General features: G+C 39.0%; 1 protein-coding gene across 2 annotated transcripts in view; it reads right to left on the bottom strand.

Annotated features, from left to right (window-relative positions):
- Window positions 1–25,840, bottom strand: part of LOC114475948 (collagen alpha-1(XXVIII) chain-like) — a 38,859-nt gene extending 13,019 nt beyond the window's left edge. The window contains exons 1-18 of one of the 2 annotated variants that reach the window (XM_028467180.1): window positions 25,826–25,840; window positions 23,812–23,917; window positions 22,714–23,387; window positions 20,524–20,747; window positions 20,291–20,451; window positions 18,866–19,440; window positions 16,570–16,590; window positions 16,421–16,483; window positions 13,030–13,083; window positions 12,908–12,952; window positions 12,794–12,820; window positions 12,421–12,465; window positions 12,276–12,320; window positions 11,864–11,917; window positions 8,529–8,597; window positions 8,370–8,438; window positions 6,630–6,698; window positions 170–238 (exon numbers count right to left, since the gene is read on the bottom strand). In XM_028467180.1, the coding sequence (XP_028322981.1) occupies window positions 170–238; window positions 6,630–6,698; window positions 8,370–8,438; window positions 8,529–8,597; window positions 11,864–11,917; window positions 12,276–12,320; window positions 12,421–12,465; window positions 12,794–12,820; window positions 12,908–12,952; window positions 13,030–13,083; window positions 16,421–16,483; window positions 16,570–16,590; window positions 18,866–19,440; window positions 20,291–20,444 (1,359 nt within the window). In that variant the 5' untranslated portion in view covers window positions 20,445–20,451; window positions 20,524–20,747; window positions 22,714–23,387; window positions 23,812–23,917; window positions 25,826–25,840. Of the gene's footprint in view, window positions 1–169; window positions 239–6,629; window positions 6,699–8,369; window positions 8,439–8,528; window positions 8,598–11,863; window positions 11,918–12,275; window positions 12,321–12,420; window positions 12,466–12,793; window positions 12,821–12,907; window positions 12,953–13,029; window positions 13,084–16,420; window positions 16,484–16,569; window positions 16,591–18,865; window positions 19,441–20,290; window positions 20,452–20,523; window positions 20,748–22,713; window positions 23,388–23,811; window positions 23,936–25,825 lie in introns of those variants that run through there. The other variant, XM_028467174.1, reaches the window with a different exon arrangement.
- Window positions 25,841–26,393: the final 553 nt, after the last annotated feature.

Genomic DNA, 26,393 nt, shown 5'->3' with positions numbered 1-26,393 from the left:
ATCCATCCCCTCCTCCTACAGTACGCTAGCCAAGATCTAACCTTGATCTATCACCTGCACCTGATCTTCTATAGAACAGCTCGCTCAATGAACACCTCTCTTCTTGCCTATATGTGAACTTTTTCTACAATTCTTTCAATAAAGTGTCTAATTTGCAGCCTTCTCGTACCTTGTCTCCTTTGATTCCAGCGCCCGCCTGTCCTCTGGGCCCCCGCGGCCCCTCCACACCTCTCTCTCCCTGTGAGGACGAATGGAGAATTCATTGAGTTTTAAGGATGACAAAGACTTATAGAGCATGTGAAGAGGATGCATCTGGAGCTATGTGATTAACCTGTATTCACCATGGATTTCTGCCATTTACGGAGTACGGATGAACTAGTAAATAACTAACTACACACTAAAAACTCCTTGGGTTGGGTTGAAACCAACCGAAATTGGGTTTCAATTTAGGGTAAAAAGTGACTGGCGCTTTCCATTTGTTGAATTAACAAGGAAAAATGTGTTGAACAGTTAACCCTATAGTTGTATATAATAACTACAGTTATATAAAGATGATTCTCCCTTCATCGTGAAGGAAATCCCAAATTTATTCAGAGCACATTTTGAGTACAGGTGACAAGAAATTGTCAATGTTTTCATCAGCAGAAGTCGCCAATAACAGCGGGAAAAGTTGTGATATCTGTTCTAGTCACTTTGTGTGATATAGAGTCACAAAACGCACTAAATATATTATCACTACGAGTGTCCATAAACGATGGATGGAGTAAGTGACGGCTCCGATCAAATTGGATCTCAAATCTTGGATTTACTTTGCAGGGCAATATTCTGAGGTGCTATAAAATAGTAACTATTATAAGTGCTTATAGAAAACTCTTGTTGAATTTGGTTTTCTGTGTTGGAAAAGCAGATATTTGTACATTTCATTTCATTTATTGTTTGAATAACAGGGAAAATTGTCCAACAGATAATTGCACCACAGTTAGATAATAGCTCATTTACATCCGCTGTCCCTGGGCAGGTAAACAAGATAGAAAACAGGAGAAATCATAGAGACAATTAACAGACAGAATAAAATACAGATACAACAGCATGAGCATGAAGTTAAAAATGCAATAAAATCTAATTATTCAACTGACCACAATTTGTATAAATAACAAATAGTAAGAGTTTTCAGTCATTTCATTTAAAAGCTTCAAATTATCTGAGGTTTTAAAGAACAAACATTTTGTTGTGCCGTTTCTATTCATTTTAAATTGAAATTAAATTAAAATATCTTGTTATTTCTTTGACTTTAACTTAGTTTCTAGTAGATTAAATCTGACTTGGACACAGAGACATGGTGTTTTACAGAAAGCATCAGACTGATGGCGCTAACGCAGGGCATGTTGGGAGACATTTTACTATCAGCCAGTTACCCACAGAGACCAAAGGAATGACTCTTAGCCACCAGTGGTGGAAATCAGACTGATTTATCTGCATTATTTATTGAGGTAGGGGGCTCCTTTAACATTCCTATCCCTGGATAAGACAGTGATTTGTGACGTCATAAAAAAGAAGTCCAAGCTTCGGCTTCAGTCACATGTAAACGGCAAAGATTCTGCAGGCGTTGGCATGGCAACTGTCTCAGAATGAAGTTCAACAGTGAGTAAAGTTTAGGGTTTTGTTCCATTGAAAGCGCGCAGTGACAAACGAGAATGGACACCGACAATATCTCATTATTTTAATGATTTGGTTTTAAACTGTATGTAAGTTTGATTCACTTTATGGATCCAACTTCATCCGAGTCAAACATTAAATTAATCCGGTTCTTTCGAGTGAATTGATTATTAATTCATATATTTTTCATCATAGGAAAGATTAAATCAATGCATTTAGTGGTGATTTACAACATATTGTCATACCAGCCATGTTATTATGCCAGGTTTTCAGTGTTCATCGTGGGGAAATAGAGTCATAGCTGCTTGTATACTTACGTTCTCATCTACTCTCCGCTCCAACAATTATCTGCACTTTACTGATATATGTTGGATTTAGTTACTTTTTTTCTAATGATTAATGATTTGATTATTTACGATATGTGAAAATATTTGTAAAGTTGTCCATTAAACGGATTTATTCTATAACAAACTCCCAGATATACATGTATAGTCCTGTAAAACATTTCGATAAATACAAGGTAATTTCAAGCTAAATGTACATTTTTGATCGTTTCCACGAAGGTGAAGTTAACCTTCCTGATAAGCCTAGAAAAATGCATTTAAGACTAGAAATGAAATCACTTAATCTGCATAATTGTCATGTTAAGCCAACAAAGTTAAATGTATCATTTAAACTGTAAATTCTGCGTAAGTGATGACAGCTTTTAACTGTAAGTTTTACAGACTGCACTGTAAAATTGATTACAGTTACACCGTACTTTCCTCACGAACACAGCTTCCATATCTTTCATTTCACGGCGTAGAAAATGTCTACTTCTGCTTTCCAGAAACTTCACTAACAGTTCCGTGGACTGTTAGAATGAGCTCAGCTTCCTGCACCAGGTGGGAGATGGTGATCCCGCCGCCTGCTGAGGTGCTAACTAACACCAGTGTTTTTCAGCCTGCTCAATAAAAATTTTATACAACAGGTGTAGCAGCCTTCAGACAGCGGGACACATGGTCGCACTCAGCCTGGCTCCTAATAAATGTTCTTTTCATTTTACACGGCCCGACAAAGCAAATGTGCACTTGGTGGAGGATGCACTGCAGATGTTGGACACAGACAAGGACGGTAAAACGCGAGAAAAATCATGTAGATACGAGTATAAATACAGACTTAAGGGGCATCATTAGTAGTTAGAGTGTGTACCGGTAATTGGTTAAAGCAAGACGCTTAAGGCTATTTCGTATTTCCATAGCGACTCTAAATATTCAACAGGGCTTGAAGGAGACCTGTATTAGTCATGTTTCCAACACCGGTCATGTTTTATACATTTCCAATAAACCAAAGGCCTACACGTGAATTTAAAAAAAAAAAAAACACAACCATAAATACAACCAATGTCTGTTTTCGACTGGATGTGACGTAGTCGTGTAGACACAGGGTCAGTGTTTCTGATTCGCACCCATCTTCTCTCAGTGTTTATTGTCCTTTTTTCCACATTTTCCGCCAAATTGTATTTATTTATGTATTTATAACCACAAACAAGGAGACAGAGATGATATTCTAGTGATTCCGAGGAGGAAAGCTAACCCTATGACAGATCCAAAACAAAGCGGTTGCAACCATTGTTATTTCTATTGACCAAAAAAAAAAAAATGTACGTCGGGTTTCGTAGATGACACTTTGTCATGTGACTAAAACAAGACTACAACTGAATTTTAAAAACGCATGTGATACTTTGGTTACAGAAGAAAAAAGAATCTGTATTGTTCACACGGGACAAAGAATGAAGAATCAATGCTTCAAAAAACTTTACATTTGTTATTAAAATGAAGGCACAATTGGGTGGAGCCAACGTGTCATTAGAGTTTTCCACAATTAATTTGAAAAAATACAGTTCTTAGTATAATGTACATAATAAACAAATATTTTAAGTACCATAAAACACAGTAACTGTACAAAATATATATGAATTCATGGTTCTTTAAAAAATACAAGTTGTTTTTTGGCGCTCGAGTCATGTGACTCGGTTGTTTTTCTGTTGCGCAATTCTTCTTCACAATGTAAATGTTGAAGCGACACTGCACCCAGCAGGTCATGTATGGTACTGCCTGATTTTATCATAAATTTACAACATTAAACGACGCGTCAACGCAAGTATTTGTTGTCAACATTATCAATTATGTCACTAATCATTTTTGCATTATTGTATGTGTTACACACATTGTGGTTTGCTCGTATCTCGAGATGGTCTATACCAGGGGTGTCAAACTGATTATAGTGCAGGGGCCAAATACCAAGCAGTTTGATTTCAAGTGGGCCACAGATTTTATTCTGAAAAACAAATGATTGCAACATGATTGTTTCCTAGTTTGAACTTCTACGTTTAAATAAAATAGAAAATATGTAAGAAACCGACAATATCCAAGCAGTAAGTGACAGGTATCAATCCCAACAGGACCTACACTTTAAATTTCCTACATTTGTGACCAATTCCTATTTAATTAAGGAAGATTTAGAAAAAATTTAAAGACTTTGGAAGAATTTTAGTTTAAATAAAAAATGACAGAAATCATGTGATATAAGGACCTCTAAAAGTGTGAAAACCCTGCAAATATTGTTCAGTCACATTTACACAATGATTCATGTTTTCCCGGTCATTTTTACTTTCTCCTGCGGGCCGAATTAGATGATCCAAAGGGCCAGATTTCGCCCCCGGGCCTTGAGTTTGACACATGTGGTCTATACACTTAATTGTATTTTTTCTTTTGCCCCCCCTGGCAAAAATCTCAAACTCCAGCTATGAGTCAATATGCTGTAAACTCTCCTCAGGAGTTAACTAATCCCTTCACAAACTCCCACATGAGCTTTTGTGTGTGTGTGTTCACATTTGTGAAGAGGATCTGCGAGCACTTTAAGGCAGAAAGAACAGGCACAGACACAGATTGAGGGATTACAGCAGTAATCCGGGTTGACAGACAGTGCACTGCACGACGGCGGTTGCTTCATAGACACCCAACTTCACCTGAGAAAGTACTACTGTGTCATAAAGTCAAACAAGGGTGACAGAAATACACACATACGCACGCCTCCAAAGTAGGGTTGCATTTGAATACGAGTACTGAGCTCAGGTTTGAGATTTGAGTCGATTGAGGTGCTAATGAAGTGCAAAAAAGGGGTTTATTTTGCCACAGAGCTCCTGAGAGTGTGAAGCTTGTTGAGGCTCGCCGTGTGAGGAACGCTGCAGCACACACGCCTGCTGCAGGTTCGCGGCACTCAAATCTGTCGAGGAAAGGGAAAAGAAAAAGTGCAGCCCCAAGGCGGCAGAGGATACACCTCGTCTAAAGGTTTAAAAGCAGCCGGTGCCATCACGTCCCCGCAATAAATCAGACGAAGGTGCAGAGCAAGTGGAAAAACTACAAATTATTTTTAAACAGTGCACAGTGTGATGAGAGGCTGCTCTGTGCAGTTGTAATAAAGCCAAAACAGCATCCAGCATGACCCGAAGACATTCCAGTGACTCGGCTACGCTCAATTTATCTGTCTGCTTTTTTGAGTACAACAAAGGGCTGTGGTGTGACCCAACAGCTGTGATATCAAAGGGCGTGCACACACATTTTTACAAAGCAACGCTTTAACACATTAATGGGACTTTGAGCAGATGAAATGACTGCATAAAGGCCCATTGGAGCAGAACATGTCACTCGGGGGCAAATTATTTGATGGATATCCCTGATGGATGTATTAATTTAGGTGAAGTCAGGATGCTACAGGTTTGAAACACAGGAAGGCCAAAAGTGCAGATACTGTGTGTGTGTGTCACTCTGTAATTTTCTAGTACAACCACATGTGGCCCTAATGTTGTGTGGCCCCCAAAACAAATCCCCAAAAATTGTATTTCAAGAAGTTGCAAGGAATATAAAGCCCGACATAAGACACAAAATAGGTCCCAAAATACACAAATCAACGGCAAAATGCAAAAAGTACCAAAAACCTAAAAATACACAAAATGACAACAAAGAGACACAACGACCACTTAAACAAACAAAATGACACACAAAAAACAACAACACATTACAGAATAGCTCCAAAGACACACAAACTGTCAACAAAATACACATAATTACAACAAAAACACACGACTCCAAAAACTCACAAAACAACAAAACCAGACATACAAAACAAAAAAAGGTAACAACCTCCCCCCCCGTATTAATGCTCAAATCTGTTGTCATTCTAAATGCTGACATGAATGTTTATAATGTGGCCCTCGTTCACATTTTTGTGGCCCCCGCTGTAATAGAGTTGCTCATCCCTGAACAACACCATCATTGTGTTTCTATGGTTGTTTTCACCATCATCGCATCACAATATTACGATTAATTTGCTATTTCCACTACACTGCCACCTACTGGCAGAAACACCTATCATGTGGACTACAATCAATACAGATCTTCAGAACTATGAACGTGGGTGCTTTCTGTTGAAGGGCGTTGCCACTAATTATTGGTATGCTTTGGTGTTTTTTCTAACACAGTTTTCCAAATCAGAAACAGTTGTGTGTGTTGATCCACATGTGTGAACGGAGACTTTATAAATGATTCCTTCCTCTCTCCCTGGCTGAGTCAGTGAAACTCTCATGTGTGGAGGTGTCCTGGCGGTTTTCCCATAATGTCTCTGAATCTTCCATTCAGCGCTGAGACGTCCAAATGTTCTCAAGCCGTGATGATCAATCAGCAACATGGGAGTGAAGTAATGTATATGCGCTCATGGAACTTCTGTGTTGTGTTATCACTGCTTGCACGCAGGCACACTGTCAGTGTTCCGTCATTGCATCCAGAAGTCTGGAGTGCAGACGGAGATGGTTTCGTGTCGGCGAGGTGCCTACGAGTGCTCAAAGTGACCTTGTTTCCAGTGCTTTTACAGGAAAGGAGCGCACAAGCCTTTTAGGGAAAAGCCCACGAGAAAGAAAACATGTGCTAACTCACCTTAGGTCCTGGGTAACCTTCTCCCAGTGGTCCTCTCTCTCCTTGCACTCCCTGTGGTCCTTGAGGGCCCTGAAAAAAACAAACACATTCATTATATATTTAAATGACCCTCTTTAGCTACTTGTCTAATTGTTTATCATAGCTTGCTAGCATAACACTTCTAAGGAGCAAACCATAGTGGAAGGATGTAAGCCTTAGTAGTTTTTGGTAACATAATATAATATAATAACCCTAACAAGCCTTTATGGGAGCTAACGCATACTGGAAAGAATGCTAACATGTAATTATAACTGAATTTATCATTTGCAAATGAAACCTGACTTTGCCAGTGTTCAATGACGTCCAAAATCTACAGTACTACATCATTTTCATATCATGTAAATCATCTTTCTACCTTTATCATTTACTTTAATTTACTGTGGGACAATCAGATTGTAATACAGGTATTTTATGACGTATTTGACTCTCTAACATTTTAAAGCTGTGAAAGCTAAAGGTAAACTTTTAGTGTTTACTGTGATTTTACTAATGTCAGTAAAACTAAACATGTTACACATGTATAAAATATGCACACACTGGAATTATGGAAATATAAAGTATAGGTATATAATTAAGGTGTGTCACCAGTATGTTGAAAACATACTGAATGTCAGTAACTCGGGCTGATGTCAAAGCATGTAGCACAGTTTTTGAACGATTGTGTGATCCTAGGCTTCAGCTTTTTTTAACCTAGAAATATTTAGAAAAAATAGCTGAAATTATGTAGAAAATAAATAAAGCAATGGGTTTGTATGACTTTTTCTTATTATTATTTAAATGCTAGTTAAAATGTTTGAATAGATTTGCTTTTTAAAACTATGGGATTCATTGTCCATTTAGACACTTGGACTAAAAGTTGCTTCAGAGACATGAGTCATTTCATGAAGTCAATGTCCCAACCTGTGTAGATAAGGGCATTGTCCAGGAAATTTTGGCTTGGTTTGTGTATTAACTTAAAGCTACCAAATAGCCATGTTGACTAGGGGTGGTATTATTATTACTGACAATCATGAATCCATTCTTAAGTTTCCAAAATTTGAGTATTTCATTTTTCAAATTGTAAATAAAAACTTAAGGTTATGTATATAACCCCGGGTCTATGAGTAAATATGAGTGAGATGTCTCACTATGGGATACACATAGTGAGACCTCTCATGAAATATTATGAAATAGAACCAGGTGATTCCTGCTCATTTGGATATTTCAATTACACTCTACAATATTGAAGGCGAGGTGAAGTGTTTCTCAAAAAGAGAAGTCAAATAATTCAGCAGCTGACTGATGTTCAACTGAAGATCAATAGTCAGCAATAATGTAAAAAATCAGTAGTTCAACATTGTTGTGGATTTCAATGATGCAAGTTTTAGAGAGTGTTCTGTTCATTCCTACCCCCATAAAAAGCAAGGAAGCATAAACTCAACCTTCTTGATCAAGTAGAGGCTGTTAGGCGCTACCAACTCATTGCTCAAATTAATCAACAATCATCAGAATACATTTATATTGCCATACATTGAGTAGATGTTCTTATCAGATCAATCAAACTGGCTCATGGGTTGGCATCAATGACTATCCATCAGGCTCAGGCCGCATCTTCCATAAATGGCTCAATTTTTCTACTTTTCTTTTCAAAACAGGTCAATGGCAAATTGTGGGCACGGTATTGATGAGTGTGTGAGGTGTTTCTACTGGTTTAGTCCTCACCGGAGGTCCAGCCTCGCCAATGCCGGGGGGGCCAGGAGGACCTGCCTGTCCCTGGAAACCGACATCACCCTACAAACAGAGTAAAAATAGAACAAACGGGTTGAGACACATCGTTATGTTCTCATGGCTTCATCTTCCACAACAGCAGGATGGCACTACCTTGGGCCCTGGTAGGCCAATCCCTGTTTCCCCTTGGATTCCAGGTGGCCCAGGAAGTCCCCTTTCCCCCTATAAAAAACAGACAAGGACAGACATGTACAAACAAAGATGAATTAAAAAGCTGCACAAACAACTCTGTCATTCTCATTCGTAGACAATAAGAAGATGGCAGTAGGAGGAAATCAAGAGAGGTAATTTACAAAGCATTGTTTGACCTTGTTTTTATAGAGGTTTTAAACACACAGTGGGGGTTTAATCATCCTCCGTCAGTACTTAATTGGTAAATATCAGAAATATTTCTCTAAGAAGTCATAAATCAGAGGCATTTTGTACTGTAAGAGGGCATGAAGTGGGTGTGGAGATGAATGCATACCGGCCCTCTTCCCCCCATTCCCTTGCTCTTTCAAACAAGTCAAGACAAGGTTTAAAACCAGACATTACTCTGCAATTCAGGTGATCAAGGATGACAGCCAGACTATCAACATGAACATTCTTCCAAAATAATTAAGTAGGGAATAGTTGACGGCGAGTGTTGGTCCATTTTACCACACGAGACAGGAGGCTTCAACTCTACGGACAGACAAATAAGCTGACAAGCTAATAACAGCTGAGTGTCTTCAGATGTTTCAGCGCTGATGGATCATAACTTGAAGAAAAAAGTGTCTGAAAAAATTCTGCTGCTTGACGTGTATGCTATTATTTATGTGAGGGAGTAACTGAGAGAGTAAATGTCAGAGTCCTAATCTAACTCTGGAAGAGACTGACACCAATATATTCTCCATATGAAGCAGCACAGGTGATGGAATCCTCCACCACAGGTAGCAGGTCACACATGGGGGCTTTGTAGAGCTTGATTCTCATTGGGCCGGACAACATTCATGAGGCATACCCTTAGAATATTCCATTGTCCTGCGAATATGCATCAGCTTCCTCTCAGATGTGAGTTCTTGGGCCAGTCCGTCACCCTGTGGGATACTTTCCACATGATTTATGTTTGCCGTGGTTTGGTTCTGCGCTGTGATACTATGATGAATGACAGCTAAGAAAAGACTGCTGAATAATGTGCTGTCGTGCCGCAAACGTGCCGAGCTGACCTTGTGGCACATTTGGGACAATTCTTGGGTTTCTTTGAAAATAAATCATTCTCTGTGAAGGTACTTACCTTCCTCCGTTTACAAGGAACTTTGATAGGATCCCTAAACTTTACCACAACTATGGCACAGCTCTGAATTAGAACAAGGGCTTGGAAAGTAACACTGGCTTTGAAGGTTACCAAAAAGTTTGCCAACGTCTGTTCACCAACAGCCACAAAACCCAGCTTGTAAAAAGAAGTTTATTGCCAATTAGGTGCAACCCTTTCGTCTTCTGATTAGCTGCTGTGGATCAAAGCACAAACACTGCACCAAATGTGTTCTATCTTCCATTTGCATGATTTCTACATACTTCACAAGTACAGAACAATTTGTTATTGTTGTTGAGATGAAAAGGACAAAAACAATGTTCTTTTGGCCTTCATAATACATGTTTGTAAAAACTCAGACACAGAACCATATGCCGACCTTATAAAAGGGAGAAAAAGGGTATAAAGGGCAGTTTTTCAGTCAATGTAAGAAGCTACAGAGAAAGAATATTTAATATCACTAAAAACTCCAATGCCATGACGAAAGAAAGGATTTACAGGTACGTAAAAGCAAATTTATGTTCGGAGTAACAGTTCAACTGGTGACCAGTAGGCCAATAATTGATGAAGCTAGTTGGGTTTTTTGACTTTCCATAACAGTAAGAAAAATATTTTAGATTAAAGCTATACATTTCATTTTAGTTTCTATAATCAGCGATCCGCAATAGCGCGGTCAAACCTAAACCACTCAATGCCATCCATTTTTGTAAAGTTCCTGGTCCAAAATACATTGGAGAAGGACAAAGAGACATCAGACGTATATCAGGATGTTGGAAAATTGTTTTCAATAGCTTGCGAGTCATTGTAGCCTTTCCCTAGAGGGTTGACTCCTGCAGCAATGCACTTCGGCACTGCAATACTTCTTACTACTGTCTCCGAAGATTCTTCTGTCATCAGATACTGGTGTTTACCATGATGGAACAAATGCTTGCATATTTTGAAGTCCAGCAGTCTGTTTTTACTGTGGATCCTTCACACTACTACACTTGAAATATCCATCGCCTTTGTGTTGTTTCATTTTCTCATGGATGAGCCGTCAGACCTTCACTTTGAAATTTGCCCTCCAGGTAATAGATGTTAATCAGTAGGTAAACCCTCAAAGCTCCACAGAGTCGTACTACACATTCACATCACAATGACCTTACTTTGTACAACCATAAAATAAATCAATATAAAATCTTTATCATCACATACATCTTGTCATGGCGGGTTAAAACAACCCTGCATTGTTTGACTGTTATGAAGGGTAAATATGACAAGTATGAAAGTGAATTTTGTTCAGTCAAACATGTTGTCAACTATTTTCCCCAAGTCTAGATAGATGACCTTTGTTTTTTCCTACGGTACTTAGTTCGGTGGTCCAAACTTGTATAAGAACTAAACAAATTTTTTAAAAATGAGCTTTTCAAAAGGTGGCCTTAAATGTTATTCCATCCGGTTGGGCCAGAAGGGATGAGCTCATCCATAAGACATGTAAAATCCTGCTCCATTCTGTTGTGTTCAGTTTTTTCTCACCTGTTTAACCTAAGTTTCGCCAAATAGAAATGCCTCTTCTGATGCTAAAGGTTGCCGTTCCTTGACCCGGGGTTACAGCTGGATAACAAACCAGACTGCTCCAGCCACACGGAGGCAGTTTATAAAAGGGGCAGAGTAGCTTTAAGCCTTTAACATTGTGGTGGTCAATGCTCTGTATTTTTGGTGTGGTGGGCTCGGGGGAGGGTGCTCGCACATCTGACAGAAACAGACTCGACAACCTACGGTAATTAAAAAGGTCACTACCACCATTGATGTCCCTCAGGAATGAGTTGGGCAGGTGGCTGCAGTGAGGATGCTATTGCTAGCAATGATGAACACTAACAAACAGTAACTTGCACCCACTTTATGCCAACAAAGTGTTTCAGGAGAGTGGCTTCAGAAGCCTTTACGCTATAGAAGGTCAAGCCGTCTTGCGGCTGCCATCAAGCTCTTGAACTCCATCACTTTAGTACTCACGTACATAATTGTTCCATTTACGTGATGTATTGTTTTTGTGGTTGGTACTCATTGTCACAAGGTGGCACGCCGAAGCACAGCAGAATGTGAAGTTTATAAAAACAATCAACTAAATCTTGACATACTGTGCCCAATGCATACACCTTCTTTGGTGTATTCCTACCTTTTTGCCCATCGCACCCTCAGGCCCAATGTCTCCAAGTGGACCAGGCAAACCCTGTGAAAGATAATCATCATTTAACTACAATCAGTGTGTTTTCTTTTTTAGAATTAACAGACAGTTATAATACTCCAGGGTAAAAAAGTTACTGCAAAATGTGAATTATTATGTAAAATCATCAAATTGGTTCAAGAGATCCCAGTCTCTCCAAACTCATAAATTCAATGAAATTCCCCAAATAATGCATGAATTGATCGCAATTTTTGAAGATTGAAGAAGCAAATTTAATGAATTTTGAAGTCAAGATACTGCGGGTACTGATGACCAGTGAAATGTATGGTTTTCACACATGAACGTGCAAACTATTGCAATGAGTTAAGCAACCTTGTTCAAAATTAAGAAAGAGAAATTTCACCTGAAGTCCTCGATTTCCTCGTGGGCCAACGGCCCCTTCAGGACCCTATGAGAAAAAAGAAGCCTAATGAGTTCAATTTCCACTATAATAATGGTTCAAAGGAAAATAGAAAAGAGAAAAGGATGACTCATTAAACAACAAATACTCTGTCCCCCTTGATTCCTGGCGTGCCGCACTCCCCTCTCTCTCCCTGAAACGAGAAACATTCATGATGGAATATTCAATATTAAATCAAATCTCTTCTGTTCGTTAAAATGAGTTCAAACTCTTTATTTTCCTGCCAGGAGCTGCTGTGCAATTTGTGTAACAATTTCACAGGATCCAATTTCTTCACAGTTATAGGCCAGAGATATGTAGATAGGCCTGACATCAAAGAACAAACTATCTCAATATTTTCAATTTCGACCCCATTTATTACATCTGGATGATGTATTCTCTGTCACAGATTGCCTTTAAATGTGGTCATTCCAATTTATTTTGTGGCGTGATAAAATACTTGAGGAGAATGTGGAACATACCTTCTCTCCTTTGTATCCCGGTTTTCCCTGTGTGCACACAGCAGCTGTGTTAGATCAGAAGGACACGACAAAGAAAGACTTGACTTCGTGTCTTGTGGAAAACAGTCCACTCACCTCTCCTCCATCCCGTCCAGGAAGTCCACTGAGCCCACTTTCACCCTAAAGGACAGAGCGTTAGCATTTCACCTAGGCTTGGATGAGATATAAGAACATCTTGGGTTATGACTTGGTAATACCTTGTGTCCTTTTGGGCCGGGGCTTCCATCATCTCCAGGGCGACCCTTCTTACCCTGAAGATTAATGTGAATTAGCAAGGGCAAGACTCTTTCTCAGAGGGTAAATGATAAATGCTAACTAGACTTCACTTATATAGCTATTTATAACACAAAGCACTTTAGGAAGAAGTACACCAATAGACAGAAACATAGACTCAATCACTCCCATTATTTTCTTATGAATCCACATCCGGCCTCAGTTTTCCAAGCTGGTGTGACACGGGAGCCTCTAAAAGTGTACTTTTTTGCAACTTTTTCTATTGTGTTCAAAATGAGCATTTAAAGAAAAACATGAGTGAACCAACAAAACAAGCATATTATGAAAAAAATATTCAGACAAAAACTAAAGTATTTCAAAAAGAACAATAATTAAATGTAGCATGGCTAAGAACTGAGAAAAATTCCAAATCTTTTGGGGTAGACGTTTTAAAAAATCTGCTATGGTGAGGTACCAATTGCTTAAAATTGGCATAAGCCATGTTCAGGTAATATAGAGTCCCCTGCTTGACTTCAGTTACCTCAGAACCTTCTAACACTCGACCAGTTATTAAGGGACCTCTTGTCTCGTCTGAGTATTAATGCAGGAGAGAAAACCAAACTCCTGACAAACCCAGTCTGATGCCGCACCCATGGGTGGAGTTGTATCCTTTACAAAACCTTGCTTATTGACATAGTTCCGGTTGGCCCAAAGAGGGAGATAATAATGGCTGAAAATAGTGTCAATGTACGATGCTGTAGCTTGTGTACTTTAGCAGCATGAAATTGGTTTGTTTGTCCGTTCAAAAGTGCGTCTTCTATTGCATCCTGCCTGCTATTCTGTTTTATGAGTTATGCAATCTTCTTCTTCCAGGGAACAGTCATAGGAGAAAAAATGGTGCATGAACAGAACCCAGAGTCTTGATTCCTATCGAGCTTACGTGTGTCCTTAGCGTGATTGGCAAACGTCACTATCCGGTTGTGTTAATCGAGCTACGGATTGTCTAATTCCAGCAGAGCTAACCTGTTCACTAGCATTTCAAAATCCAGTTACTGTCAGACTAAACCTTAGTGAACATATTGCTGTAAGTTGGTGGAATTATTGCCAGCAAGTAACAGAACTACTTTTTCCTCATACAATACAAAGGGAGTCTTTATCAACCGATGTATTCAACTTGTTTTTAGCATTTCTGTGATAAAGGGCTCACAGTTCGGCGTTATCGTCTGACAAGACATGATGCACATTCAGAGAACTTCTTTTGTGTGATGTAGATAACAGACTTTTCCCATCTCTCTGATCGTCCCTCTCATGACATCTAGGTCCTTCTGCCACTGAGTGCCTGCCGACTGTGATGTAAAACAGCTTTTGTTAGAAGCATTAAGTTTTACAGATGAGGGTAATTACTCTGGTTCCCATCCTCTGAAACATCAAAGCCAAACCGCAGCGTCTAATTGTGGCTGACCCTCTGTGTGTAATAAAAAGCCAAGCTCACATCGTGACAGGACAGGGGAAAGTGGAGAGAGCCATGCGTTTTGGTCTTATCTGCTCAACATATGGTCTCAAAAAATCCTCCACTGAACTCCAGCGTGAGTCTATGTTAAGGCCTGTTCTTAATAAACAAGAGGAGGAATGTGTGACGTTTGCTTTGCTCTCACTGCTGCAGGGAAAGGTTTTCAAAAAAACCATAGGATTCACTAAACCCCACCCAAAACCAGCAATTAGACAGCCTACAGGCTTTAACAACGCTTTGTCAGCTGTGCTGTGTATTAAAGTGCATTTAAAGGTGTCTGTGTCTTTCAGGGACAGCGGGGGGGGGACGTGGTTTACACAGGGACATGCAATCAGAATATGGGGATGGTCCAGAGTACTGAGAGCAGTTTCAGAGTTTACACTGAAGAGAAACTGTGAAATAATTGGCTGTGAAAACAATAAGATCTATAACATGGATTATACTTAATAGTAATCTATTTAAGATAACATTTGCATTCATCCAACATAGTACATATAATTTGAGGGTTTTTTTTCTAGGAAAGAGGAAATAATAATTACACTTACCTTAAATAAGATTTAGATTATAACAATTGATTTGTTTGCACTTTGTATCTGTATTTTTGCAAGTTTTATTTGCAGTGAGGTAAAGCAATCTATCACCAGAATTCAAGGGCTATTATTATGTTGTCATTTTGTGTCAGAAATGTCTTTGGGGTCATTTGTATCAAATTTTTAGCCTTTAAACACAGTAATATGCTATTAAATGTGGGCATTGGCATTGTGTTCCTTACACGTCGTGATGTTATTCCAAACGTAACCAGCAACATAACAATGGAGGGATTTAAACATTGGAATTGCAAGGAAAGCAGAAATGGGACTTTGAAATTGGTGGTTAGCGCAGCATTTGGATGCCACTTTCATCCGTCTGACTACAGATTTAACGCATGCCTTTCAGCTGAACGGAAGTCTACACAATGATTGGAACCACTCGATGCCTTTTATATTTATTTATTTATCTTTTTGTTGAGTATACTTGTGTCCTTTCCTTGTTTTTGCACCTTTACTTATAGTGTCTTTGCTGATTTATTGTCGATTGTATTTGTTGTTTGTAAAAAAAAAAAAAAAAAAAAATACAATCTGACTGTGGGACATGCACAAGCATTCCGTTGTACCTGTTCTTCATTTGGAATGTGCATATGGCAATAAACTTTATTCTATTCTATTCTTTAACCTCATTAAACCAAACCAGGTGAATGGAGCAGTTTGTCAAACGTGTCGACCTCAGCAACTTCTAAATCGCCTCCTTTTCCTACAAGTAATGGTTAAATACTGTACGATAGTCATTAAGTTGAGCTAGCTTTGTCATATGGGTTGAAGATCCCTTTTTGTTCTACATGGGAAACAACTTCTCTTCATATTTATTCGTTAATCTCGTTTTTATGGTAGATTGTAGACATTTTCTCCTGTATTGTTTTTCGCATCACAATAATGTGCACTAAGGGTTTATTAGGTGTGCCATGTCAGAGTTATTGGAATGATTACTTAAAAAAACAAAAAGAGAGACCCTCGTTCAACTTCCTGCAGCAATTTTCAGTTTCAAACTGGCATGTTCTCCCTGTGCTTTTATTGGTTTTCTCCATGTGCTCAAAACATACCGTTGGGTTCTTAAGAGTCTCTAATGTGACCATTGTTGTGAATGCATGTGTATGTGTGGAAATTCTTGTACATTTTGTAGTTTTTAAATGATCCTAGGTGGCAGTATCTATTATGATAAGCCTGCAAAGTGGTATAGACTTTAATTAGTGTGTCATAAGATGCGTGTCAACAGTTTGTGTTGAAGTAACAAAGTTTTAGATGCCAGTTGGGTTCGGGGGTAATACTTACAGGAGGTCCAATGGGTCCTCGTTCACCTTTGTCACATGCACACTGGCTCAGGGCCAAGGGACACTTCAAACAAAGAAAAACAAGAGTGAGACTTGGCACAGAGACACATGGCACTGAGGCTGTGTGGAAAAGCAGAAAATGAGACTCACGCCTTCATCCGCCAGAGCAGTCTGTGGAGAGGAAACAAAGAACATTGATGAAAGCCATGTGGTTCCTCTGAGTTTATAGAATATTGCCATCAGATTGCTGGTGAGGAGACACACTAACTGCATGGGAACACCTGCTGCTCAAATGGCCTTTAGGCTCCTTCTGCTGATTTACTTTTGTCCTGGACCCCCACTGTTTCCTCCCTTGCAGAATCATGTTGCCTGAGCTTCAAATTCACCCCATTCCCTGCACTATATGTCTATAGGTTGAATTCCTCTGTGATTAAACCCAAACCACATGCACAGGCTAATAAAACGGTCTGGGTGAACATCCAACGGATGCTGCTGTGGTAGGGAGACACATGTGAAGACGCAGTAGACAGTCTGCCTTTTCCGAGTGAACTGAACAGTGTGACGCAACGGATCTCAGAGGCTCACACTTATCACATGCAGATGCTTTGCCTGAGCAAGGCAGCGAGATAAAAACCCTTCGCATGCGTACAGGGCAAAGTCTGTCTGCACCGTAGCTCTGTGATGCTTATCTTTCATTATTTAGAGGTGTAGCACTTTCAACTATAAAACTAGAGGTTGAAGGACATTCGGAGGAGCTCTTGCCAACTTTCTGCACATACTGGTCCCACAGCAGGGGTTTATGGTGAGCTGTACATTCTGTATTTAATGCAGTAGTGGATGTATCAAACAACTACCACCGTTTCCTGAGGTAAAATAAAAGCAACAACTTGCAATTAACACAAACTCTTCACATGTTGCAACACAGAAGCAAAGGCACTATTTGTTGCTATGACAGCAAGTAGCAGGTGTACATGAGGAAAGCAAAAAAAAGCCAAGAAATCACAGCCGTGGGTGGGATTGATGATTGAAGCCTTGGAAGTGAAGATTGGAGGAACATTGCAACGTATGAAAAGGTCTGCTTTTAATGGTCTTTTCTATTTCCCATCTACCGTACAGTGGCCCCCTCTGGCTAGAAGCAATTAATTTCGATTCAGTTTTCAAACTTGCAGCTTCGGGAGGCCAACCAGAAGCCAAATAAATGTGACTTCTGGTTAAATCGGGATGAGTATACTGAGTGTGACTGTGAACATGAATGCAAAGGTTCTTTAATGAATGTATATGTGCGTGGATCTACGGGTACGCACGCTGTGTACAAGATTGACTTGCATGAATAGGAGTTTGGTCCTGACTGCACATTGAAGCATTGGAACCATGATTAAGAATGACTGTGGAGTCACTTCTACGTGTGTGCAGGCTCGTGCTTTGGGTATTGAGACTCCAAACTGAATGGGACTTTAGCAGGACCGGAAGTGTCGCCATTTAAAGGGGAAGGTTAGAAAAGTAACCAGTTTGTCCTGTAAGTAAACAGCCGAAATATTTGCAGATAGTCTTTATTTTTTATTGACTAATGTTTATTTGTAGACTATACCTTCTCAACTGTCTCAAAGTAGACAAAATAAATGCAAACAAAGATCAAATAAAATCTAATATTCTCGATGTAATGACTTCCGATGAGGGAGGAGGTATTCATGATATTTAATGGGCCTTTACAGATCTAGTGGACGAAACATATCTAATAATTCAAAGTTTTGAGAATTACTGCAAGTGGACAGAGTGATAAAGTTTGACAACAAATGATGAGCACATATTTAAATTTCTCTGGTTTATGGTTAGCCAGTTTAGGTTTGTACGTGTATAAGTTAGCTATGGTTGTGTTCAATTTGGGAATGGCTGTTATTGCCTATACGGATATTTCAACTCGTCTAATTAAACACACTGAAACTAGCATTGACATGTACTGTGTATAGCCTGTGTCCTCTCCAACTGTATCTCCTCTTACCCATAATACAGTGCATTTCTGTTCATTTGAAATGATAATTTAATTATAGACGGCAGCCTTGGTTCTCATAAGCATTAGTTGTGCTCATATTGTCCTTTGCAAAGCACTATAGTTGGAGCTAACAGTTGCTTTCATGCAGACCGGAAGCAAAAACATCAATTCAGAACAAAATCGACAATATTTTGAACATGTGAAGCTCATTCTTAACTCTGACTCCTGAATGCTCATTGTTTACTGTCGATAGAGAAAGCACATATACTACTTACTTTATCCACATTTTGTTTCTTGGAAAGCAAAGAGTTTACCAGTTAGTTTTGACAGTTTCCAAGTCAATCTGTTTGTCTTGGGACCAACAAAGGTTGTGTAATACTTATTAAGCACGAGCCAAACTCTTGTCATGATGGGGTTTGCATTACTAAGTTCTCTTTGGGTTCTTTTAATACTCACAATCTCCTTCATGACTTTGTCCACAATGCCAACATCCTGGAGGTTGTGAAGGTATCGAGAGGCTGGGGAGCTCGCAATCATTCGCAGCTGTGCAATGTTAGCCTCTGCGTTGGCTTCGGGCGTGATTCCAATGGTGAAAAACCGGACGCCCTGATTTTTGGCGTCAGCCACAGCTGAAAAAATATCCGGGTTCCTCGGGTGTGAGATGCCATCGTAGAGCAGAATGGCCACCTTGATGCTTCTCAGGTCAGACTCCTCTAGGTAGATCCGGGTGAGGTTGGTAATGGCGTAGGTGGTGTAGGTGCCGTGGCCGATGTAAGTCATTGGAGCAATGCGTGCCTTGAAGTCCTCAGCGCCTCGCCACTGTTTGAAGGTTTGTTCGATGATGACATGGCTGCTGTACTGAAGGAGGGCAGCACGGGAGCTGAGGCCTCTGCCAGTTTGCAGCCTCAGGCCCTGCAGCCGATCCATCACATCTGAAGCAAAACGCTTCTCCTGGGCATGGTTCTCCTTGGCGCTCTCTGAGCTGTCAATCAGGAAAGCCAACTCCAGGCCACAGTCCTCATCCACAAGAGCTGGGAGGAATGAGAGGAACAGAGAAAATTAAGGACTTTAAGGAAAACTAGGACCATACAAAAAAGGCAGAGAAGGTAGAACTTAAGAACTTAATAAGGAGCTTTCTTACTGTTCTAAAATATGCAAGAGCAAAGTTTGTTCTTTTTATGAGATTTGAAAGAGAATAGTGCAAATCAGATTTTTTTTTTTTTTTTTTCCAAAAAAGTAACACTTTTTAACGCATTTATATTTAATTTTTTTTGCAATGGAAAGGTCTTCTGAGTTTTTTGATTCTTCAAAGGGGGCGCAGCAGAAAAAGCTTGGGAACCACGGCACTAATAGATGATTAGACCTTTCCTTTATAGAAAACCTGAGATTTTCAGGAAATTTGTCTTATAACAAAATATTTGTAGCTTCAAAAGTTGACAAAAGGAAAGAAAATACAAATTTAGGATACAATAAATGTCAGTAACCCAAAGACTTTTTTAAAGGCCAATTAGGCTTTACGGGCTAAAATGGTGCGAGTGTGAAAAGCAGATGAATGTAACAAGAAATAAACTTGACTTGGAAGCAGGTTACTGGTATACTCTATGCTGTAGATAAATCACATTTATCCACAGCAGTAGCAGCATGTCACAGGGAGAATGTGCCTGAGGAAACAAGAGAATGAAACATTTGTGCAACAGAACGCTTAGTGTTCACACAGAAGATGGATGGCTCCAAGTAGCCTCGCAGTGACCATCATTCAAGTGGATTGCGTCCTCCAGTGGTGTCCTTGTTAACTAACCATGTTATACTTCTCCACCTGTGGCAGCACTTCCCTCTCTTTTTAAATCTCCGGCTAAGAGCATCTGTGTGACAAAGACTCACATTTTCCATTCTGGGGTAGGGTGTTTGTTGACAAAAGCTTGGTTTTCTTTTTTTTGGTCACCACTTCTTCTTCATATTCTTCATCATAGTCCTCCTGAGCCCATAGACCTTGAAATCCCATCAAAAGCAGAAGCCAGTAGACAGAAGGAACCATGACGTCCCTGTAAGAAGAGAGACAAGAATGACAAAAACCTGTAAACTCTTAAACTGTGAAGCAGAACAAATCTACGTACCTCGGTTGATTTTAAAGTTTGATGACTGAGTTAATCCTCTGCTGAATGGAGAAATTCCAAAAGAAAAGCAGAAACTAAAGGATCCTTTCATTCACAGCCCATGCCATGTGCATCCAGGGGATGGTCCTGGTCCAGGGTTTGGATCTGTCGGTCTGCAGCGTTTCCTCAGTGGCTGCAGCGTATTTCCACAAGTCACAGTTTTATCAAGTTCTCATGGGACAGCCCTGAATTTAAGTCATAGGAAGCAGCAGTAAATAAATGGAGGTCCTGCCCTTTTCTGAAACGTATGGACTGCCTTTTTAGGGGAGCATGGGGTGGAGTTGGCCGGGAGGCAGCTCCAGATACTTGAGTAATCCCTAATCATGTCAGAGGAATGAGCGCAGCACACTTCTATTTTTAGGTAAGCCTCATTTTTATTCTTCTAAAAAATTTTGATTAGAAACCTGAGCCTGAAAGATTTTTATTTTTCCATAATGATCAGAACCAGATTTTCTAACAGTACCTTTTTTTAATGTATCCTGAATAGTCTTGGTCCTACTTATGATTTGCATCGAACACAAATTATTATCCCTATAATGTAATGGTTTTGTTCAATCACTACATTTTCACTTCCACTGTCAAATTAACATTGAGCATTACATATACATATATATATACATACTGTATATACATATATACAGTATATATATATATATATATATATATATATACATATATATACATATATACAGTATACATACATATATATACATATACATACATATATATATACACATATATATATACACATATATATATATACACATATATATATATATACACATATATATATATATATATATATATATACATATATATATATATATATATATATATATATATACATATATATATATATATACATATATACATATATATATATATATATTTAACACAACAAAACAATGACATGCAATATTAAAAATGTTTGTTTGGCATAACTTTATTTTTTATTCTTGTTTGACTTGTAGTACCTTTCCAAGTGGGGTTTGCATGTTCTCCCTAAATTTGTGCAGCCCCCCCCCACCCAAGACAAATGTCCAAAATAACTCCTAAATCACACAAAATGACAATGGAAATACACAGAATTATTCAAAAACTACACCAAACATGACAAAAACGCATAAAATGACATGCAAAGCACACAAAATAAGAAGTGAAACACAAAACAGCAAAAACAAAAAATACAAAATGATATAAAAACACAAAACGACAAGAAAAATAAAACGACAAAAACAAATTATCGAAATGACACCTACGCCACACGACAATAGAAACACAAAACCATTCCAAAACCACACAAAATGACAAAAACACATGAAACAACATAAATACACACAAAGGTGGCTGAAAAACACACAAATACACAAAATTATTTCAAAACATGACAAAAAAATATAATAAAATGACAAGAAAAACACACAAAACTCCTGAAAGAACAAAAAAGAAATCACCATAAAAATTGTTCTTTCCTGTATTATTTTTCAGATTGGTCATTATTCTAAATTCCAACATGAATTTTGATCAATTTGCCTTGCTGTGATATTCTCTGTACCCCTATTCTGCACTTGTATGAGCCCCATGACCGTGCAGAGGATGCAGCAGGTATTTAGTGAAAATGGACACCTACACACGCTATATCACGCCTTATGCCCGCTGCAGATTTGGACAGGCCTCGACAGGTTGCAGAATGGATGAAATTGTTTTTAAATCACTGACATGACACTCAATGACCTTCAGCATGAACGGAGCCTGCAGGAAAGTCTACACAGAAATGTGAGAGTCAATCTTCCCTCAAACACATTCACAGCTTTGAACCGTGAATCATTTGCTAACCCAATAAAATAACGTTTGCTGCAATATCTAACTCCCATTAGTCACAAATAAAGGATACAATAGGTTAAAAGCCTGAAATTGTTGCAATATCTGGTTGAATCTGTACATCGTCTATCAAAAACTGTCATTTGTTGTGTTTGAATGTTGCCAAAAAATTTCTGACTGGGTGTTATTTATTGACTTTTCCCACAGAATGCAGCTAAAGCGCACCCAAACTTCTACCTAAAGAAGGTATCAGGAAGCAACGAACAATGGCATTTACACCAAATCATTGCATTAACTCATCTAATCCATTGTTATGACAAAAATACCCACCGATGTTGATGCTTTCCTTAATTGTGCCATGTTTCACAATAACTGTAGAAGTTATGCTGAAAGCGTTTGGATCAGGCATCCTTGCAGAAGCAGCTGACCGCGATTCAACCTGAGCTAAGCACCTGAAGCAGTGATTGGCTGTTCCTGCTTCTGTAGTGATTTACTGTAAACAGTTCTCCACAAGTTAGAAGATAGATTTGAGTCAGGTGAAGCTGTTCCTGCAGCTATAGGGAATCGTGCATCTTCGACGCTAAACTCCGGCCCTTCATCTTCCCCTAAAGCCTCCGTTGGTTGTGGATCAGAGGGTGATCTGATCCCAGCTGGCCGTGTACGAGCAGAAAGTACAGTTAGGTAATGCAGTGACAGGAATTTACAGTCTACTGACGGACTGAGAACGCTAAATGGTGAGCTGTCACTCAAGAATGCACTCTTGAAAAGATGGGGCGCCTTAAATCTAGTTTGGTTCCTTTTCTTTTTTTATACCTCACAGTAATCAGGTTTCCAGGAATTATTCCCATCATTAAAACTTGAACTCAGTTTGGCTACACCCCCATTTTTCCAAGCATTTCTTTGGCCAGCAACGACTTTGACTCTAGAACCTCTCTTTGTTCTCCAAGTCTTTGAATTGGTTCCCACCGTTAAAAACATGCAGTCCACCAGCAGTCGGCACGACCCTGCGAAGTGGAGATAAATAAATTAAGCCAAAAATCTATGTAGAAACTAGAGAAAGAAAAACTTCTCAGAGTGATTCGATTTCTCAGGCATTCGCGGAGTTTGCAGGGGCAAGGGGGGCATTGCACCCCTCGTGGTCAAAAGTTTTCCCAAATTAATTTTTTTTAATATTATGTACATAATATACAAACATTTAAAGTGACATAAAACATCTCTCCTATGAGTGTATCCACATGTGAAGCAACCATGATACAGGATTGTGAACATATAAACATCTTCACACACAACTGATTGTATGAAATCAAGCTTTAAGAGGGAAAGCTGCAAACGTCTAAAGCCACTCAGGACGTCCCATCTTCCTGATGCACAGGAGAAAACGAGGAAAGCATAAAAAGCACAATCTGCTTCTTCTAAAAAAAAACCCACCTTCAGCTCTTTGATGCGGCGTGACCCCTGCAGGTATCGCTCTCCTGTCTCTGCTGTTAACCACTGTTTTTACAGCCTGCGCTCCAAGCAGCCAGCGCACTGACATCTGGGGATTGGTTCACACATTTGTGAAATCACTCTGAGTAACAAAAGCCATTACTATGTTCAAACAAGTTCCAGTGGAGCTGTGATCTGAAGGAAAGCTGACGGCTAGGCCACAGACAGATGTTTCAGAGACGCATCTGGACAGGCAGCAGATTTCTCGCATCCTGATTACAGATTTAATGAGATTGATTTAGAATTATTTCTCTATTGTGTTAATGTTGCACATTTCAGTGTTGACGTTGCAAGCTTTAGTTTCCAACAATGTTCCACTATCACACGTTCTTATCAAGCATTAATATTGTGCAGTCAATCTTAATCTTAACCACTAAGTTGATGTAGAAGTATCTCAATCAGGGATGGGCAACTTTCATTATAGTGGGGGTCACAAAAAAGGTGATTATCAGTAAATTATTTCAGCATTTAGAATAACAACCAATCTGGAGATTAATCAAGGGAACGGCAGAAGGTTTGGTCTCTTTGTTGTCGTTTTGTTTATTTTTATCTCATTTTGTGCATTTGTGTTTGCCTTTGTGTTGTTGTAGTTATCAAAGTCCAAAAAATTGAAACAAAAGTACACAAAATGACAACAAAAAGAGACAAAACCATGTGTTCTTTCCTGTGTTAAAGTTCAGGATCAGACAGGCAAGACAAGGTGTAAAAGGCTGTAAAATATGGTTTGCTGCTGCTCTGCAAAACATGTGACCCCACTCAAAATAGTCGGCCATGTAACCTCCATATTTGCTTAAATGATTCGATCGAAGGCAGCAGTGTTACCGAGCACCAAGGGAAAAACATCATCAGCTTCAGACATGTGTTGGACGGTTGATTTATAATCAAAAATGTTGGCAGCATGAGAAATCAAGCCTTCAGCCAACAGCTTAAAGTAAGCAACAATAGCATAAAGAAAACATGTTACAGTGGTTTCACGGGCAAATTCAGACTCGTGCGGCCGCGGCTCTACTTTGTTTATGGTGTGTATTGGAACGCCATGCCAAGTTCAACAAGTTGTACTTAGTTTAAAGCTGGAAGGAGACGCTAACATCACATCTGATGATTGATGTACATTCAAAAGACAGTCTTTTTAACCCACAAGAGACATAGTGTAGGCGTTCTCAACCTTGGGGTCAGGGCGCCATTTGGGGCCACGAGACCCAATGTCTTTATCCTCTTTCTGCCACTACACCAAACTTGCAATATCTTGACCTGTTTTTATCACTTTTTTCTTGCCATATATTTGCTCTTTTTATGCATTTTTGCTACATTACTCCCATTTTTGCAACTTCTCCATTAAATTCCAATGACTTTTCTGCACATTTTCGACACTTATAAACCCGTAACACCACTTTTCCACCTAATTTCGCATTAGTCACTTTTAACCTCCTGTCACCACATTTCATGCTTATTTTTTTCCAATTTAACCACATTCGCAAAATGTCGTGCAGTATTTGTCAGTTCAAACTAATTTTTCCTACTTTTTAAATTACTCCCCCATTTTTGTCACCTTTAAGCCAATATTGACACTTGGAACCCCTTTTTACCACTTTTCCTATGTTTTTGTCAATTCTATTTTTCAAAATTTTACCAATTTCTGTGGTTTTTAAAACCCCATTTTGGTAACTTTCAACCTATTTCATTCTGAATAAAACAAAGATTTACATCTTAGGATTACTATATACTATGGCGCGAATAATAATAAAGTTCCTGGATAACAGTGGATATTATTATTATGAGAACCACTGCTCAACCAGGCCTATGATAACCACGTGACTTCTGCCAGAACAAAGGCATATTATGAAAATATTTTGCATTTCAAAAACAGACAACCATAAGAGGAATTTTATCCAACAGATTACGACTGAAGAATCTCACCAACATTTGTGCAAAAATGAAAAATCTGTGTAAACAAAACCTCTTGGTTGAATTTGAAGATGTCGTCACAGGTTGTCCTGCAGCAGCCACTCGGGAGAGTTGGTTCTGTTGCCATGACGTCGGCACGTGTCATCTGTTGTGGGTTGAGATATAAACAGAGGCTGTGAGCACATCCTCAGTGCTTTTTCTCTGTCAAAGCTAAAATTATTGAAATATTGTATTGTACCAACTTCAAGATAAAAATCAAATACAGCAGTTATATGGCAATGACAAATTACAATGCTTAAAAAATGGTTTAAATAAGGGTTCTCTGAAACAATGTACAAAAACTCGATATTTACAAATAAAAACGATTAGGAAGATCTGAATATATTCATGTTTAAAACCTAAAAAAAAGCCAACAGAAGCACATTATTACCAGTGGAAATAAGAGGAACATCGATATCAAGCACACCACAGGATCCAACATTATCCAAGAAGTAATGGTAAACAAAGCTGACCTTTGGTGGAGCTTCCTGTGAGAGAAGGTGTAGTGATGTCCTATGGATTCGACCTCCTGTTGCTGCGTCTGGCCTTTATATATGATAAGACTCCATTCAACTTTTTTA

Source organism: Gouania willdenowi, chromosome 2 (assembly GCF_900634775.1).
Source record: "Gouania willdenowi chromosome 2, fGouWil2.1, whole genome shotgun sequence".
In the NCBI taxonomy this organism is placed as follows: Eukaryota; Metazoa; Chordata; class Actinopteri; order Blenniiformes; family Gobiesocidae; genus Gouania; species Gouania willdenowi.
This window is presented reverse-complemented; position numbering and strand designations above follow the sequence as displayed.